This window comes from Amblyomma maculatum, chromosome 9 (assembly GCF_055883805.1).
Source record: "Amblyomma maculatum isolate TAMU_Amacu chromosome 9, ASM5588380v1, whole genome shotgun sequence".
Lineage (NCBI taxonomy): Eukaryota > Metazoa > Arthropoda > Arachnida > Ixodida > Ixodidae > Amblyomma > Amblyomma maculatum.
Genome location: NC_139352.1, coordinates 26,613,933 through 26,630,107, shown reverse-complemented (window position 1 = coordinate 26,630,107; position 16,175 = coordinate 26,613,933). Strand labels below are relative to the sequence as shown.

At 41.5% G+C, this 16,175-nt stretch overlaps 1 protein-coding gene across 1 annotated transcript in view; it reads right to left on the bottom strand.

The window, feature by feature from the left end:
- LOC146178633 (uncharacterized) overlaps positions 1 to 15,374 on the bottom strand; it is a 30,198-nt gene extending 14,824 nt beyond the window's left edge. Inside the window, exon 1 of the mRNA XM_084579789.1 lies at positions 15,278 to 15,374. Within this exon, the coding sequence (XP_084435915.1) occupies positions 15,278 to 15,317 (40 nt within the window). The 5' untranslated portion in view covers positions 15,318 to 15,374. The remainder of the gene's footprint in view (positions 1 to 15,277) is intronic.
- Between the last annotated feature and the right edge of the window lie 801 nt (positions 15,375 to 16,175).

Below are 16,175 nucleotides of genomic sequence, written 5' to 3'. Positions count from 1 at the left end.
AAAGTAGGCTCTGTGTTTAAAAACTCACCGCCTGAATCAGAAAACATACAACGCCATTCCAGAAAAAATATCAATCTTAAAGAATGGTGTATTAAAAGGACAAAGTTGGTTTTCAGTTTAAGCCTTTTTCCAGAACCTTTTCTACGAAAGGTTGCTAAAGAAAGAAACTGGTGGTTATAATTAAATCAATTTGAAGTTTCTGGCGAAAACATTAGTGCAATGATTCCTTCATGCATTGATTTCTCTTCATGTATCCTACCGTGGTGCCTCCTACCGTTTTCGTTAAAATCGCAATACATTGTAGATATATCAAGACATTGTTTAATGAAAATGGACTCTTTCTGTTCAAAAACGCGCTGTCTGAAGGAAATCTATTTATGCCATTCGAAAATAGTCAAGCGTGGCGTCCGCCGGGTATACGCGACGGCTCGAAACCTGGCGCAGTATTGTTTACGAAATAAAAATGTCATCATTTGTTAAGGCGGGCGCAATATACAATACAAGGTGGGTCTCTGTTCGAGCCTTTTCCCAGAGCCCTGGTGAACTTAAACGTTTCCAGAAAAAAACCGATGGGGTAAAAACAAGTTAGATTGAACTTTGTGGGGAAAAATAAGTTAGTAGCTATGCCCATAGTCATCCATACAACAAAAAGAAGCGTCTGAACTAAGAAAAGGTAACATTCTTGCAAACATTTATATTCTTTGATGACTGAAATATGTCATAAAAGTTTTGGAAGCAGTTGACAGGCATTGACAGATTCAAATGACAGCTTGCATGAGTTCCATATGCGACTGTGCCCCGAAGGGATGGCGTAGTTGTTAAGGCGCACGCTTACTGTGCCCAATGATGTGGGATCGAATCCCGGTCGTGGCGGCCACTTTTCTGCTGAGGCGAAAAGCAAGGCGCCCGTGTACCGTGCAGTGACAGCGCACACTGAAGAACCCCATGTGGTGGTAATTTTCGAAGGCCTCCACTACGGAGTTTCTCTTAACCTGAGTATCTTTGGAACATTGAGCTCCATAAACCAAACAACATAAGAGAATCATATGCGTCCAACTTTTGCGGATCGCCCGTCTGCATTGGCATTTCTTTCCTCGACTAATCAGAAATCCTAAAATGCGTGCTCTTCGTATCTCACATGTACGCCATAGACTAAAAAGTGAGGCTGGCAGGTAATATGGAATGGTCGATGAAAATTTTCCATAGCATTGAATATTGGGCTCTTCAGAAATGCAAAAAGCTGAGCATGGCTGCTGCTCTTGCGATATCTTTTTTTTTCATTGTTTCATTTATTATCTATTTTTCTGTTTTACTTTCTGTATTCATGGTCAGCTTTGTAGTGTCTGTCATGCGCGATATGCATGTTTTTCCCTTTTGCTGAAATCGCCGCACATTTTTATCTTTTTACGGTTCTCTTATTATGTTGAAATATTGCTTGCCCGACTAGGTTTTCCTAGTTTTGTATAAAGATTACTATGACTAGTTATATACTTTCCTCACATACCACCATATCATCTGTTATCCTGTTTTCGTTCTACCCTGATTTGCTTCAACATCCCCCCCCCCCCTATATAATGCACTATTGGGCCTTTAGGGTATTTCAAATAAATAAATAAATAAATAAGGCTCGTCGTCATTTTTCGAACTATATTACATTCCCGGTTTACATTTCTCAATATTTTCGCATTTATTAATGCAAGAGGTACTGGAATCGACACCCCGCACTTCCATCCATTGAAAGTTGTTTTATTGAGTACTTCAACTGGGAACATAGTCATCCATGAGCTGCCCGACGGACAACACAATACAGAACAAAGCCAGTCTTGGCACGCAAGCGATCTATAGCAGGGGCAGCAGCACTTCGTCGTTCTCATCGTCATCTTGCTGATGATGATGATGACCTAAGACACCTCATACTTCAGTACAGTTTTTATTTTTATTTCTTCCTCAGCGCCCTCCAAAATCAACGCTAGGCAAGATATATGACACGCGTGCGGCGAGTAAAATATTCATTTTAAATCAATTTCATTTTTCTTTCGTGCTCAACTTGACAGGACTTATGCAATTTTTGTAGCGACCACGGCATGTGGTTAGCTCAGATAGAGGTACAGTAGGCCCGCACTCAAGACGTGATGGGAGCTGTGAAAAATGAGAAACGGTCAACTCTTAGTTGAAATGTTTGAACGTGCTGTGCCTACTTCTTTAAAACACGCATGGTCATCTATTGATCTCTCCGGCTTCCAAAATTAATGTTTCTTCAAACAGGAGACAAAGAATGCAGCTACTAACAATTCTGTAAAAGACGAATTCCCAAAGACAAATGACTTTCCTGAGCACAGGTATATCGTAAAGGAATTACATAAGCTAGGGATGCAACGTGTGATGCTGATACTGAAAAACCAATCATCATTGAAATAGGTTTTGCTTCAAGATTGCACCCGAAAGCTTTGATTGGGCCTTAATAAACTCTCGAACCGTAAAGTTTCTTTGCGAACAATCATTTTAAAAGGCCCACAGTGACAAAATGCCAGTTTCTCTTGCGAAAAACTTGTTGAAAAATTCAAAATGGCGGTACGTACAGCGATACACCTGGAACATATGCTTTTCCTTTGAGCATTATCGGAAAGTTTTCTATGACTTTGGGTGCATAGATTGAAGGCCAGGACACAGTTGCTGGTTCCGACAAGGTTCGTGTTGTAATAGAGTCGAACGATGAGCTAGTTGGTCACACATCTCTTGGAAGAAGGCAGCAGAGCAGGTGACACCAACACAAAGCACAAGAGGCACACACACGCACACAAGGACTACGCTGCACTGACAACTACATTAACTGGAAACTGGAACTGGACTAGGTACTCTAAGTGTATTCATGGGGTTGTTTACGAGATTCCCTTGCATTGTGGAAAGGAATATATTGGACAAACAGGAAGATGCCTCAATGAAAGGATTAGAGAGCACGCCATACTTTTGAAGATAGTAAACTGTTTACTTATAAATTACGCGTAGAACTGGTAAAACGTTCGCCTCTCTTGCAAGACCGCGATTAGGATCCGTAAATACACGTGGCGATGGAACTTCGTAAACAGGCTTGGGGCACGACCTATCCGGAGACACATCTGGAAGCGCACTCCCACACCAGAACAGGATTTCGCCACCATGTTGTAGTAATTGGCCACAACCTGATATGAAAACTCTAACAAACCCCAGGCCCACAGTCCCCAGCGGCTGCGAAGCAACTGACCACAGTGGCCGTCAGACCTGCAACGCTAGAAAGGGTGCTAAGAGTCTCTGGCTCTGAGTAGACCGCCATTGTAAACTATCCCTGGCAACGTTTAATGATAGAACCATAGCTTGTGAGTGCAGTTTATCACAACTGTAAGAGGAATTTGAGGGAATCAAATGGGATAGGATAAGGCCTAGTGAGGTTACGAGGCCAAATGACTCGTATAATATACGGAAGGGAGGGCATATATTTTGTTATCGATGTTTGCCGGAAATACGGAAGCTAGGAGTGGGTGCCTTGTTAATAAGGGTATAACCAGGAATATAGAAGAATACAAGGGTGGCAGGCATCGTAATAAGCCTAATAAGCGGTATAAACGGAAGGTTGTACAGCCCTATGCGCCTACATGTAGTCATGATGATCAGACAGCCGAAAGCTTCTACGAAGATATAGAATTAACAATGGGGAAATGACAAGACGCAGTATGCCTTACTAATTGGTGGCCTCAGTGTTAAGGTAGGCAAAAAGCAAGGCAGAGACTAGGCAGTGGGTGACTATGGCATTGCATGGTTCTAGGAATAGCAGTAGGAGTTAGTAGTAGAGTTAACAGAGGGATATAACTTAAGAATTATGAATACCTTTTTCAGCAAACGGAAGAACCCGAAGTAGACATGTAAAAGCTCGAACGGGGAGACTAAAAATGAAATTGACTTCATACTGTGTTCCAACCCCGGTATTATGCAGGATGTAGAGGTAATCGGAAAGCTACGATACAGCGACCGCAGGACGGCAAGGTCTCAAATTTATCTGAATATGAATAGGGAATGGAACAGATTAGCATGAAAGACGTCCATCAACGAAATAACTGTGAGGGGAGAGCAGAAGAGTTCAGGATCTCGTTACAGAATAGGTATTCAGCTCTGACCGGGGATGACGACGTTATAGCCTAGAAGCAATGAGCAATAATTTCAGAGATATCATTACAAAGTGCGCGTTAGAAGTAAGTGAAAGGATACATAGACTACCAGTCAACTGTGTAAGGAGAAGAATCATTTCGTAAAGAATCGTCAAACGTCTGCAAGCTTCCAGTCCAACAGACAGAATAGGAATGATGGAGATAAAAAGCTAATAGATAAGCCTAAAGCGGCCTACCTAATGAATTATAACATGGAGAAATTTCATCATCAGTTAATCCGGTCTTGTGCTAGCTGCATCCGCTTGACCCCTGCGAACCTAACCTCAATCCCCCCCCCCCCCCCCCCCATCCCCTCTCCTTTAAATTTCTGCCGCCCCCTGCTACGCTTTCCTTCCCTTGGAATCCAGTTTGCTACCCTAAGCGACCATCGGTTACCCTCTTTTCGCACTGCGTCCTGAACATACCCATTTCTTCTTGATTTCCACTAGAATGTCGATAACTTGAGTTATTTCTCTGAACCACTCTGCACGCTTCGAATCTCTTAATGTTACCCCTACCATTTTTTCTTCCATAGCTTTCTTAGTTTATGCTTCTTAGAATGCATCAACCAAATGTTGATGCATTCAAATTTTCATGCATCGTTCGAACGACTGCTGATTGGAACTTAGTGATTGGAGTTAGTGATTCCTTAGTGTTTACAGGGTGGTGCTGAACTGGAAAATTTAGGAAAGGCTGCAGATGAATTTTTTAATATACATTAAATCTTCATTTTCCCGTCTGTAAGAGCTCGCAAGTGCTAAATAATATTGGAAATAAATATAAAATATAAATATAGACGGTTGTTTATTTTGTGCTTGAAAAGTACCTTATTGTGGCTTCTAGAAAATATAACTCCTTCTTTATCAGTGATGAGCAATAATTAGTGAGAACGCAAAAAAAAAACACGGGCGTATATGCTGATAATTTGATTTTTTATCAAACAGAGAGGTATTTTTTAAGTTTCTAAAAAAGAGAAAAGGCAGGAAATATAGCTCTATTGGTCGTTTGTTGAAATTTCATTCCGCAACGCAAGAAAATTGAGCCCTATGAAGAAAACACTTTTAGCCGAATTCCAGAGAAGTTATAAAAGTTAAAAATAGCTGTAAAAAAGAACTCAGGAAACACACTATGTGTTCTGCAATGTAACCTCCTTGTGTTTTCCAGGAAAGAACAAACGAAAGAAATTTCTAGTTCTTCTTTCTTGTTGTACATGATGTCTAAATATATAAGCCACATGTGGTGCAAAGTTGGTTTAACGTCTTTTAATAGTAGTCGCAAATCTAGATGTGCTCACAGAAAGACGCTCAAAACTCTCAGAATTTATCACATTTTGCCTAAATATTTTCCGAGGAGAATGGATGATAGGAAACCGAATACCTCGCTGTTTTATTTAAAAGCAACTTGATATGATAAAGAACACACTCCGTTCGGAGAAGAAACCTTTAACGCTATTAGACAACACTCATAAGTAGCGCTTGAGGCATAAAAAAAAAAAATCAACACATTTTATTCGATTTGTTTCTCTCTTCAGTTAAAAACTTTAAGGAGGAATAACTGTGATTCAGAAAGAAAATGGCTGATTTTAACGCCACTCAAAAGAAGTGAACAAATATTAAGATTCTTAGCATGAACTGGCGCAATTGCAATATTAAACTTTTTAGCAGTGCGCTGAAATCATGCAAATGCCTGAAGAGTCACAGCAACGTGTAATTTTTTTTTTTTTTTTGCAGATGGTGTATTTTGCGTCGTAAATAACTGAATTGTAATGAAAAATTGTAACTCTTAAGCCCATCCTTGAAAGTGTAATGAGAAACCGTTATTGGCTTCTGATGGCGATTCTCATTCTCGTATATGCGCTGGGCTGCACGCATAAAGTCTACATTCTTACTTAGTGAATGTGTTGTCCAACGCATACTCACTTGAACAGTAAAATTACTGCGTGATCTGCATGATCTGAAAGATATTCCATTGAGATTTGAAGACTCTGGGGGAGCGCGGTTTTTAATGAATTTTCTAAAACTTGTCATAGAAATAATCACGCTGTGCTCTTTTCGAACGTGGAGTCTCTGAAAACCAGCGACCAAACTTTGATAATCATAGCCAGTTTTCTTACTGATCGAGTTCGAAAGTAAAGTAGTAAATCAAGGTATAGTTAGTATCTATTTACCAAGCTGGCTAGAGGGTTCAATCTGTGGACCATTGCTTTCTTTATTATAGATTAAATGAATTGCCTGGTTATTTAAGAAAATGTAACAGCCTTTTATACATCTATGATGCTACCTTAAATAATAGCTACAGAAACACATATGATATAATAACAGACTAAAATGCTAAATATATAATTATAGTTGATTGGTGTCAACAGAATCACGGTGAAATCCATATTAAAGAAAGAAATCGTTTGTGGTCTTTTATTTCAGTCATTCACCTCATAGGGAGTTCCAATTCACCTCATCTGTCTCCTCAGGAACCTTTATGAAGGGCAAGAGGCCACAGTCAGAACTGGGCATGGTCTTACTGATTGGTTTCCGATTGAGAAAGGGGTGAGGCAAGGCTGCATACTGTCGCCCTGCCTATTTAACCTATATGCAGAGTGCATCATGAGGAAGACCGGTCTGGACGAGTCTTCAGCTGGAGTGAAGATCGCTGGAAAACGTATCAACAACCTTAGATATGCGGATGATACCACTTTAATGGCAGAAAGTGAAGTGGAACTCAAGAGACTTCTGATGCGCGTACAAGAAGAGAGTGAGAAGTTTGGGCTTAAACTGAACATTAAAAAGACGAATATCATCGCGTCTTGCCCTATCAAGTCCTGGAGCATCAATGGACAAGAAGTGGAAGCTGTGACAGATTTTCTGTTCTTGGACGCCAAGATTACCTCGGAAGGAGACTGCAGCCATGAAATTAGGAGACGCCTGCTTCTGGGAAAGAGAGCAATGGTTAGCCTTGACCGCCTAGTAAAGAGCAGATACATTAGTCTGGCAACCAAGATCCGTATAATTCGTGCTATGGTCTTTCCAGTTGTGATGTATGGATGCGAGAGTTGGACTGTGAAAAAGGCTGACCGCCGAAGAATTGACGCGTTTGAATGGTGGTGCTGGCGAAGACTCTTAAGAGTTCCTTGGACTGCCAGAAGATCAAATCAGTCGATATTGTCGATCATAAACCCTGACTGCTCATTGGAGGGTCAAATTCTAAAGTTAAAGCTCAGCTACTTTGGTCATCTGATGAGAAGAGAGGACTCGCTGGAGAAAGATTTGATGTTGGGAAAGGTTGAGGGTCGCCGGAGAAGGGGTAGGCAGCGAACGCGATGGTTAGATGGCATTCTCGAGGCATTGCAGATTAAGCTATGTGATGTTAAGAAGATAGTGAGAGACCGGAAAGCTTGGCGTGACATGGTCCATAGGGTCACGAAGAGTCGGACACGACTGAACGCCTGAACTGAACTGAACTAATTGTGCGTCCAGTAGCAAGATACACCACTACAAAATAGAAACCCATAACGTATTCTGACAGTAATGACAGCTTGAAATGTTGGCAGAATAAGCAAACCACCGTGCAATGATCTATATTTTCCTTCGTTTATCGCAACGCGGAGAATCCCACAGTTTGTAGATAAATCAAAAAGCTTGAAGATTAATCAAAGGACTGTATATTTAAAGTAGGCTCTGTGTTTAAAAACGCGCCGCCTGAATCAGAAAACATACAACGCCATTCAAGAAAAAATACCGATCTTAAAGAATGGTGTGATAGAAGGACAAAGTTGGTTTTCAGTTTAAGCCTTTTTCCAGAACCTTTTCTACGAAATGTTGCTAAAGAAAGAGACTGACGGTTATAATTAATCAAATTGAACTTTCTAACGAAAATATTAGTGCTTTGATTCCTTCATGCATTGATTTCTCTCCGTTTATCCCACCGCGTTGCCTTCCACCATTTTCGTTAAAATCGCAATGCCTTGTAGATATATCAAGAGATTGTTTAATGAAAATGAACTCTTTCGGTTCAAAAACGCGTTGTCTGAAGAGAATCTACTTACGCCATTCGAAAACAGTCAAGCGTGGCGTCCGCCGGGTGTACGCGATGGCTCGAAACCTGGCGCAGCATTGCTTACGAGATAAAAATATCAATTGTTCATGCGGGTGCAATAAACAACACAAGGTGGTTTTCTGTTTGAGCCTTTTCCCAGAGCCTTGGTGAACTTAACCGTTTCCAAAAAAAAACCGATGGGGTAAAAATAAGTTAGATTGAACTTTGTGAGTAGCTATGTTAGTAGCTATGCCCATAGTCATCCATACAACAAAAAGAAGCGTTTGAACTAAGAAAAACCTGGTAGCATTCTTGCAGATATTTATATTCTTTGATGTTTGAAATATATCATAAAAATGTTGGAAGGAGTTGACAGGCATTGACAGATTCCCATGACAGCTTGCATGGGTTCCATATGCGACTGTGCCCCGAAGGGATGGCGTAGTTGTTAAGGCGCACGCCTACTGTGCCCAAAATGCGGGATCGAATCCCGGTCGTCGCGGCCACTTTTCTGCTGAGGTGAAAAGCAAGGCGCCCGTGTACTGTGCAGTGACAGCGCACACTGAAGAACCCCATGTGGTGAAAATTTCCGGAGCCCTCCACTACGGCGTTTCTCACAACCTGAGTATCTTTGGAATATTGAACTCCATAAACCAAACAACATAAGAGAATCACATGCATCTACCTTTTGCGGATCTGCCGTCTGCATTTGCAATTCGCTCCTCGACTAATCACTAATCCTAAAATGTGTGCCCTTCGTGTCTCACATATACACCACAGACTAAAACGTGAGGGTGGCAGGTAATATGGAATGGCAGATGAAAATTTTTCATAGCATTGAATAATGTTCCCTTCAGAAATGCAAAAAGGTGAGCACGGCTGCTGCTGTTGCGATATAAGGCGCGTCGTGATATTTTGAGCTATATTTCACTCCCGGTTTATATTACTCAATAATATTTTCGCATTTATTAATTCAAGAGGTACTGGAATCGACACCCCGCACTCCCATCCAGTGAAAGTCGTTTTACTGAGTACTTCAACTGGGAATATAGTCATCCGTGAGCTGCCCGACGGACAACACAAAACAGAACAAAGTCAGTCTTGGCACACAAGCGATCTATAGCAGGGGCAGCAGCACTTCGTCGTTCTCATCCTCATCTTGCTGATGATGATGATGACCTAAGACACCTCATACTTCAGTACAGTTTTTATTTTTCTTTCTTCCTCAGCGCCCTCCAAAATCAACGCTAGGCAAGATATATGACACGCGTGCGGCGAGTAAAATATTCATTTTAAATCAATTTCATTTTTCTTTCGTGCTAAACTTGACAGGATTTATGCAAATTCTGAAGCGACCACTGCATGCGGTTAGCTCAGATAGAGGTACAGTAGGCCCGCACTCAAGACGTGATGGGAGCTGTGGAAAATGAGAAACGGTCAACTCTTAGTTGAACTGTTTGAACGTGCTGCGTCAACTTCTTTAAAACACGCATGGTCATGCATTAATCTCTCCGGCTTTCAAGAGTAATGTTTCTTCAAACAGGAGTCAAAGAATGTAGATGCTAGCAATTTCGCAAAAAAAAAAAAATTCCCAATGGCGCATTACTTTCCTGAGCACAGGTATATCGTAAAGGAATTACATAATCTAGGGATGCAACATGTGATGCCGATGCTGAAAAACCAATCATCATTGAATTAGGTTTTGCTTCTAGATTGTACCCGAAAGCTTTGATTGGGCCTTAATAAAGCCTAGAACCGTAAAGTTTCTTTGCAAACTATCATTTTGAGAGGCCCACAGTGACGAAATGCCAATTTCTCTTGGCGAAACATTTGTTGGAAATTCAAAATGGCGGTACGTACAGCGATGCACATGGAACATTTGCTTTCCCTTTGAGTATTATTGGAACGTTTTCTGGAGCTTTGATGCACAAATTGAAGGCCAGGATACAATTCCTAGTTCGCACAAGGTTCATGCTGCAATAGAGTCGAACGATGAGCTAGTTGGTCACACATCTCTTGGAAGAAGGCAGCAGAGCAGGTGACACCAACACAAAGCACAAGAGGCACACACACGCACACAAAAACTACGCACACAAGGACCCAAGGACAAGGACTATGCAACAGCGGACATGTTGACGCAATATGCTTGAGTTCTTAGTGCAGCTTTGGACTTTGAATTGCTTTTTGCTTACAACACCTTGTCTTGCTTTCTAAATGAATTTGTAATTTTTGCAGTACTTTATCCTCTCTTGCTAATTTCGCCAGGTTGCAAGACTCAAGTACAGAACTAAACATTTTGTTGCGGCTGTGCGGTGGAACTATATATGGTGAGAACCCTTAAGTAAGCGCGAAATTAGTTTCTTATTGTTTGGATTGCTTTCGGCGATTATTGTGCCTTGTCAATAAATTCAGTCATAAGCCTAAAACTTAGAGCTGGGACGAAGCAGATTGTATGGTTGTCTTCTCCGACCGTCGAGCTCTCCCTATATTATCAATACCTGCGAAATTCAACTCTTCTGTGTGGGTCAACTTAGTCCAATAATTTTGCGTCTCTTACAGAGCCTTGCTGCCAATGTTTCGCTTCCATCCCACCCCCCCTCCCCCAACACGCGGTCACTATGACATTACGAAATTATTTTGTCTTTTATTCTCAATACGTGCTGTTTTCTTTAGAAATACCAATGTGTGAAAACGAAATTACATGATTTTTAAACTACATAAACAAACGAAAATTAGTTTTGTATCCCGTATTCAATTTTTTTAAATGTCTGCAAGCCTTTCCTTTAGGTTGCCTTTGTCACCTGGTATGCCACAAGGGTGAGGTTCGGCACAGGTATTATTGTGATTTTATCAATGATATTGCTACTGATGTTCGTTGACGTGAGACTTTTTTTGGATAATTGCAAGTTGTTTTGCTATATGCGAAAATATTACGATACGGCGAGCCGATAAAAACAGGAGAACAGAGGACAGAGAGATGGTCGATGACAGTGAGATGACGTTTTATGAAAATGTTGCCGGGCCTAGCGCGAGCGCTCCTGTCCACGCCACTGCCCGCTTCTTCTTCCTTGATGTCGTCCGTAACAATATTATGGTCTGAATTATTGTCAATAAATCTAACATTTACCAGTGACTGGCCTGCTTAATGGGGTGTGATAATTAACTTAGAAAAATCACATTTATGACAGTACAAGTAACACATCCTCACTGCAATTCAGATATACTATTAATAAGAAAGACTTCGTGCTCAGTAATCATCTTAAATACCTCAGTGTCAGAATCACCGTTATTTTCACGCAGGATAAACATATTGAAAACATTCGTGGAACCACCCAATCTAAGCTTGGTTTCCCAAATAGGAGACTACGGAATGCTACTCCTGATGTACACATTCCGGCATATTATACTGTGGAAAGACCACTCCTAGAATATGCCGGTATCGGTTCAAATCCTGACAGTCACACCAAGCATTAGCAAATTAGGTATGGTCCAGAGGTTACAGCCGTGTTTTCTTTTTATCGAGATAGAATAGCAAGAAATCGGTGACAAATGTCCTTAAGAAAGCCGATCTACCGCTCTGTATCTCACAAAAAAATACCGCCGCTTAAATTTATTAACGAGCTTCATAATAAACTCTTTGAGTTAGACCCAGATCTATATCTGCGGCATCCAGTACGAGTATCCGCATATACGAATCACCTGCAGATTTTATTTACCAAAGGTTGATGCATTCAAATTTTCATGCATCGTTCGAACGACTGCTGATTGGAACTTACGCGATTCCTTAGTGTTTATAGAGTGGTGCTGAACTGAAAAATTTAGGAAAGGCTGCAAATGAATTTTTTAATCTACATTAAATCTTCATTTTCCCGTCTGTAAGAGCTCACAAGTGCTAAATAATATTGAAAATAAATAAAAAATATAAACATAAACGGTTGTTTATTTTGTACTCGAAAAGTAGCTTATTGTAGCTTGTAGATAATATAACTCCTTCTTTATCAGTGATGAACAATGATAAGCGAGAACGCAATAAAAACACAGTCATATATTGCTGATAATTTGATTTTTATCAAACAGGTATTTTTCAAGTTTCTAAAAAAGAGAAAATGTAGGAAATATAGCTTTATTGCTCGTTTGTTTAAAGCCTATTCCGCAACGCAAGAAAACTGAGCCTTATGAAGAAAACACATTTAGCCGAATTTCAGAGAAGTTATGAAAGTTATAAATCGCTGTAAAAAAAAACTCAGGAAACACACTATGTGTTCTGCTATGTAACCTCCTTGTGTTTTCCAGGAAAGAGCAAACGAAAGAAATTTCAAGCACTTCTTTTTTGTTGTACATCATGTCTAAATATATAAGCCACATGTGGTGCAAAGTTGGTTTAACGTCTTTTAATAGTAGTCGCAAATCTGGATGTGCTCACAGAAAGACGCTCAAAACTCTCAGAATTTATCACATTTTGCCTAAATATTTTCCGAGGAGAATGGATGATAGGAAACCGAATACCTCGCTGTTTTATTTAAAAGCTGCTTGACATGATAAAAAACACACTCCGTTCGGTGAAGAAACCTTTAACGCTATTAGACAACAGTGAAAAAGAGCGCTGGAGGCATACAAAAAAATCAGCACATTTTATTCGATTTGTTTTTCTTTTCAGATAAAACCTTTAGGGAGGAATAACTGTGGTTCAGAAAGAAAACTGCCAATTTTAACGCCGCTGAAAGAAGTAAATGAATATTAAGATTCTTAGCATAAACTGGCGCAATTGCAATAATAAACTTATTAGCAGTGCGCTGAAATTATGCAAATGCGTAGAGAGTCAAAGCAACGGGGCTTTTTTGTTTCAGACGTGTATTTTGCGTCGTAAATAACTCAATTTTAATGAAAAATTGGAACTCTTAAGCTCATCCTTGAGAGCATAGTGTGAAACCGGTTTTGGCTTCCGTGCTCAGCTCTGATGGTGATGCACACAAAGTCTACTTTCTTACTTAGGGAATATGTTTTAAAACGCATATTCACTTGAACAGTGAAATCACTGAGTGATCTGCATGATCTCAATGATATTCCATTCAGATTCGAGGACTCTCTGTGAGCGCATTTTTTAATGAGTTTTCTAAAACTTGTGACACAATTAATCACACTATGCTTTTTTCGAAAGTGGAGTCTCTGGGAACCAGTGACCAAACATTGATAATCACACGTAGTTTTCTTACTGATCGAGTTCAAAAGTAAAATAGTAAATCAAGGTAAAGCTGGTATCTCTGGTATCTTGATTTGTATCTCGGTTGATTATAAATGCGTTTTCTGAACATAAAAATGTTGAGTAGTTTCTTTTGTCAAATTATGTCGACTGGTAATAGAGGCATAACTTTATGCAAATGTTAATGTATATATTCTGTGGATGTATTTCTTTAGTACTTGCGAGTGCGCTCTTCCACTGCTGTTGTGATCAGCTGCTGGACTATATACGCCGGCAGAGGGCGCAGGGTGGCTCTCACGCTGCAACAATGGAGCTTTTTGCCTTGCGTCCTCCCTCCTTTGTTACTCATGTAACCTTGTGAGAGTTAATAAAAATGTGATTCATTCATTCATTCATCTATTTACCAAGCTGGCTAAAGGGTTCAGTCGGTGCACCATTGCTTTCTTTATTATGCATTAAATGAATTGCCTGGTTATTTACAAAATGTAACTGCCTTTAATACATCTATTATGCTACCCTATATAATAGCTACAGAAACATATATCTAATACCAGACTAAAATCCTAAATAAAAAAATTCTATTTGATTGAATAATCACAGAAATGAGTAATGTAATCTGCTTAGGGGAAAGATAATTAAACACAAAGTAGAAGAAAAAACGTGCCGATGGTGGGGACCGAACCCGCGACCTCCGAATATCACGTCCGGTGTTCTTCCAACTGAGCTACATCGGCCGCTGTCCCCCTGCTACTTTCTCGGGTATTATTGTTGTCTGCATACGAACCTTGAGAGTGTTCACCGCGCCATCCTCAACCATAGCGGCGGACGTGGAACGTCCTGTGTTACCGCCAGCGTCACGTAGAACGTGATCAAGAGCGAGGGCGAAAGCTGTGCTAGAACCCTCTTACGCTACCTATGGCTTCAAGACTGCCAGAACCGAGACCCCCGTAAGCTACAAGCAGATAAATGAAGGGGAAATGAGGGTGCTCGTTATAATACATGAAGGAAAGAAGCCAACAGTCGGCGAGGCCAAGGAAAGCGTTGGGGATTGTTTTATGCCTTTTTTTTTAATATTTACTTGGATAATCACAGAAATGAGTAATGTAATCTGCTTAGGGGAAAGATAATTAAACCCAAAGTAGAATAAAAAACAACGTGCCGATGGTGGGGACCAAACCCACGACCTCCGAATATCGCGTCCGGTGCTCTTCCAACTGAGCTACATCGGCCGCTGTCCCCCCTGCTACTTTCTTGGGTATTAATGTTGTCTGTATACGAACCTTGAGAAAGTTCACCAGCGCCACCCTCAACCACAGCGGCGGACGTGGAACGTCCTGTGTTACCGCCAGCGTCACGTATAGAACGTGATCAAGAGCGAGGGCGAAAGCTGTGCTAGAACCCTCTTACGCTACCTATGGCTTCAAGACTGCCAGAACCGAGACCCCCGTAAGCTACAAGCAGATAAATGAAGGGGAAATGAGGGTGCTCGTTATAATACATGAAGGAAAGAAGCCAACAGTCGGCGAGGCCAAGGAAAGCGTTGGGGATTGTTTTATGCCTTTTTTTTAATATTTACTTGGATAATCACAGAAATGAGTAATGTAATCTGCTTAGGGGAAAGATAATTAAACCCAAAGTAGAATAAAAAACAACGTGCCGATGGTGGGGACCAAACCCACGACCTCCGAATATCGCGTCCGGTGCTCTTCCAACTGAGCTACATCGGCCGCTGTCCTCCCTACTACTTTCTCGGGTATTAATGTCTGTATACGAACCTTGAGAGTGTTCACAGCGGCCGATGTAGCTCAGTTGGAAGGAACGTATAGGCACTGCATAGGCCTTCCGGGAACGACGACGAGGGCCAGCTCACCTGCTACCCTTATTTGATGGGGCAGGTCGTCCGCCTTCATCCCGGCCTTCAACTTGAGAAGTACTGACCTCGTTGTCGAGCCTTTCTCGCTGACGCCCTAGACGCGCCACCGTTCTCGAGTGACCTCCGTCACATTCCCGAATGCGACGAAAGCCGCGCGAATGTCCTCACCTGCGACATCGTGTATCATCCAGTGTAGTCTGAGTCGGACTTGCTGTCTTGAGGGTCGATAATAACACACCGCCTGCCCTTCACTTCCAGCTTTTTCAAAGCCACAGTACGCTTCGTGGCTTCAGCAGTCTTGAAGGTGACAGCCCACACGTGAATAACCTGATACGCCCCCAAGGCTACAATCTCGGCGAGCGCGTCGGTCTCGGCTAGCGCATCCCGAAAGTCTTCTACGCGGTAGGGCCTAGCTCGAACGTCACCATGCAAAAAAAACCGTGTTTAAAGCAACACGTCCTGTGGGCAGCTGCGGCAAAACAATCTTATATTCACTATCTTCACTTACATCGGACCTGTTACCGTGGCCAGCCTGGGCCGCTATCGCTGCTCCGGTGGAGCCCATGATCCTGCGTCCGAACACGCCGGTGGCCGGAAGTAGAATACAAAGAGGAAAACAGAAAGAAAAAAAAAAGAAAATAGAAATTTTAGTCGAGGACCGATATCGAGGAGCGCTCGTTCGCGCCAGGGCAGAAAGATGGGTCGCCGGCGAGACGCCCACTAAGCGGTCTCTGGGTCTTGAAAAAGCACAGGCTCATCGAAATGACATAACCGAAGTAGAATGGAACGGAAGCCTCGTGACAGATAAGAACGACATTGCACGTGCGTTCTTCGACTATTATCAGGAGCTGTTTGCTTTTCGGGACATGAAGTTGGAGACGTTTAAGCAGGTGTT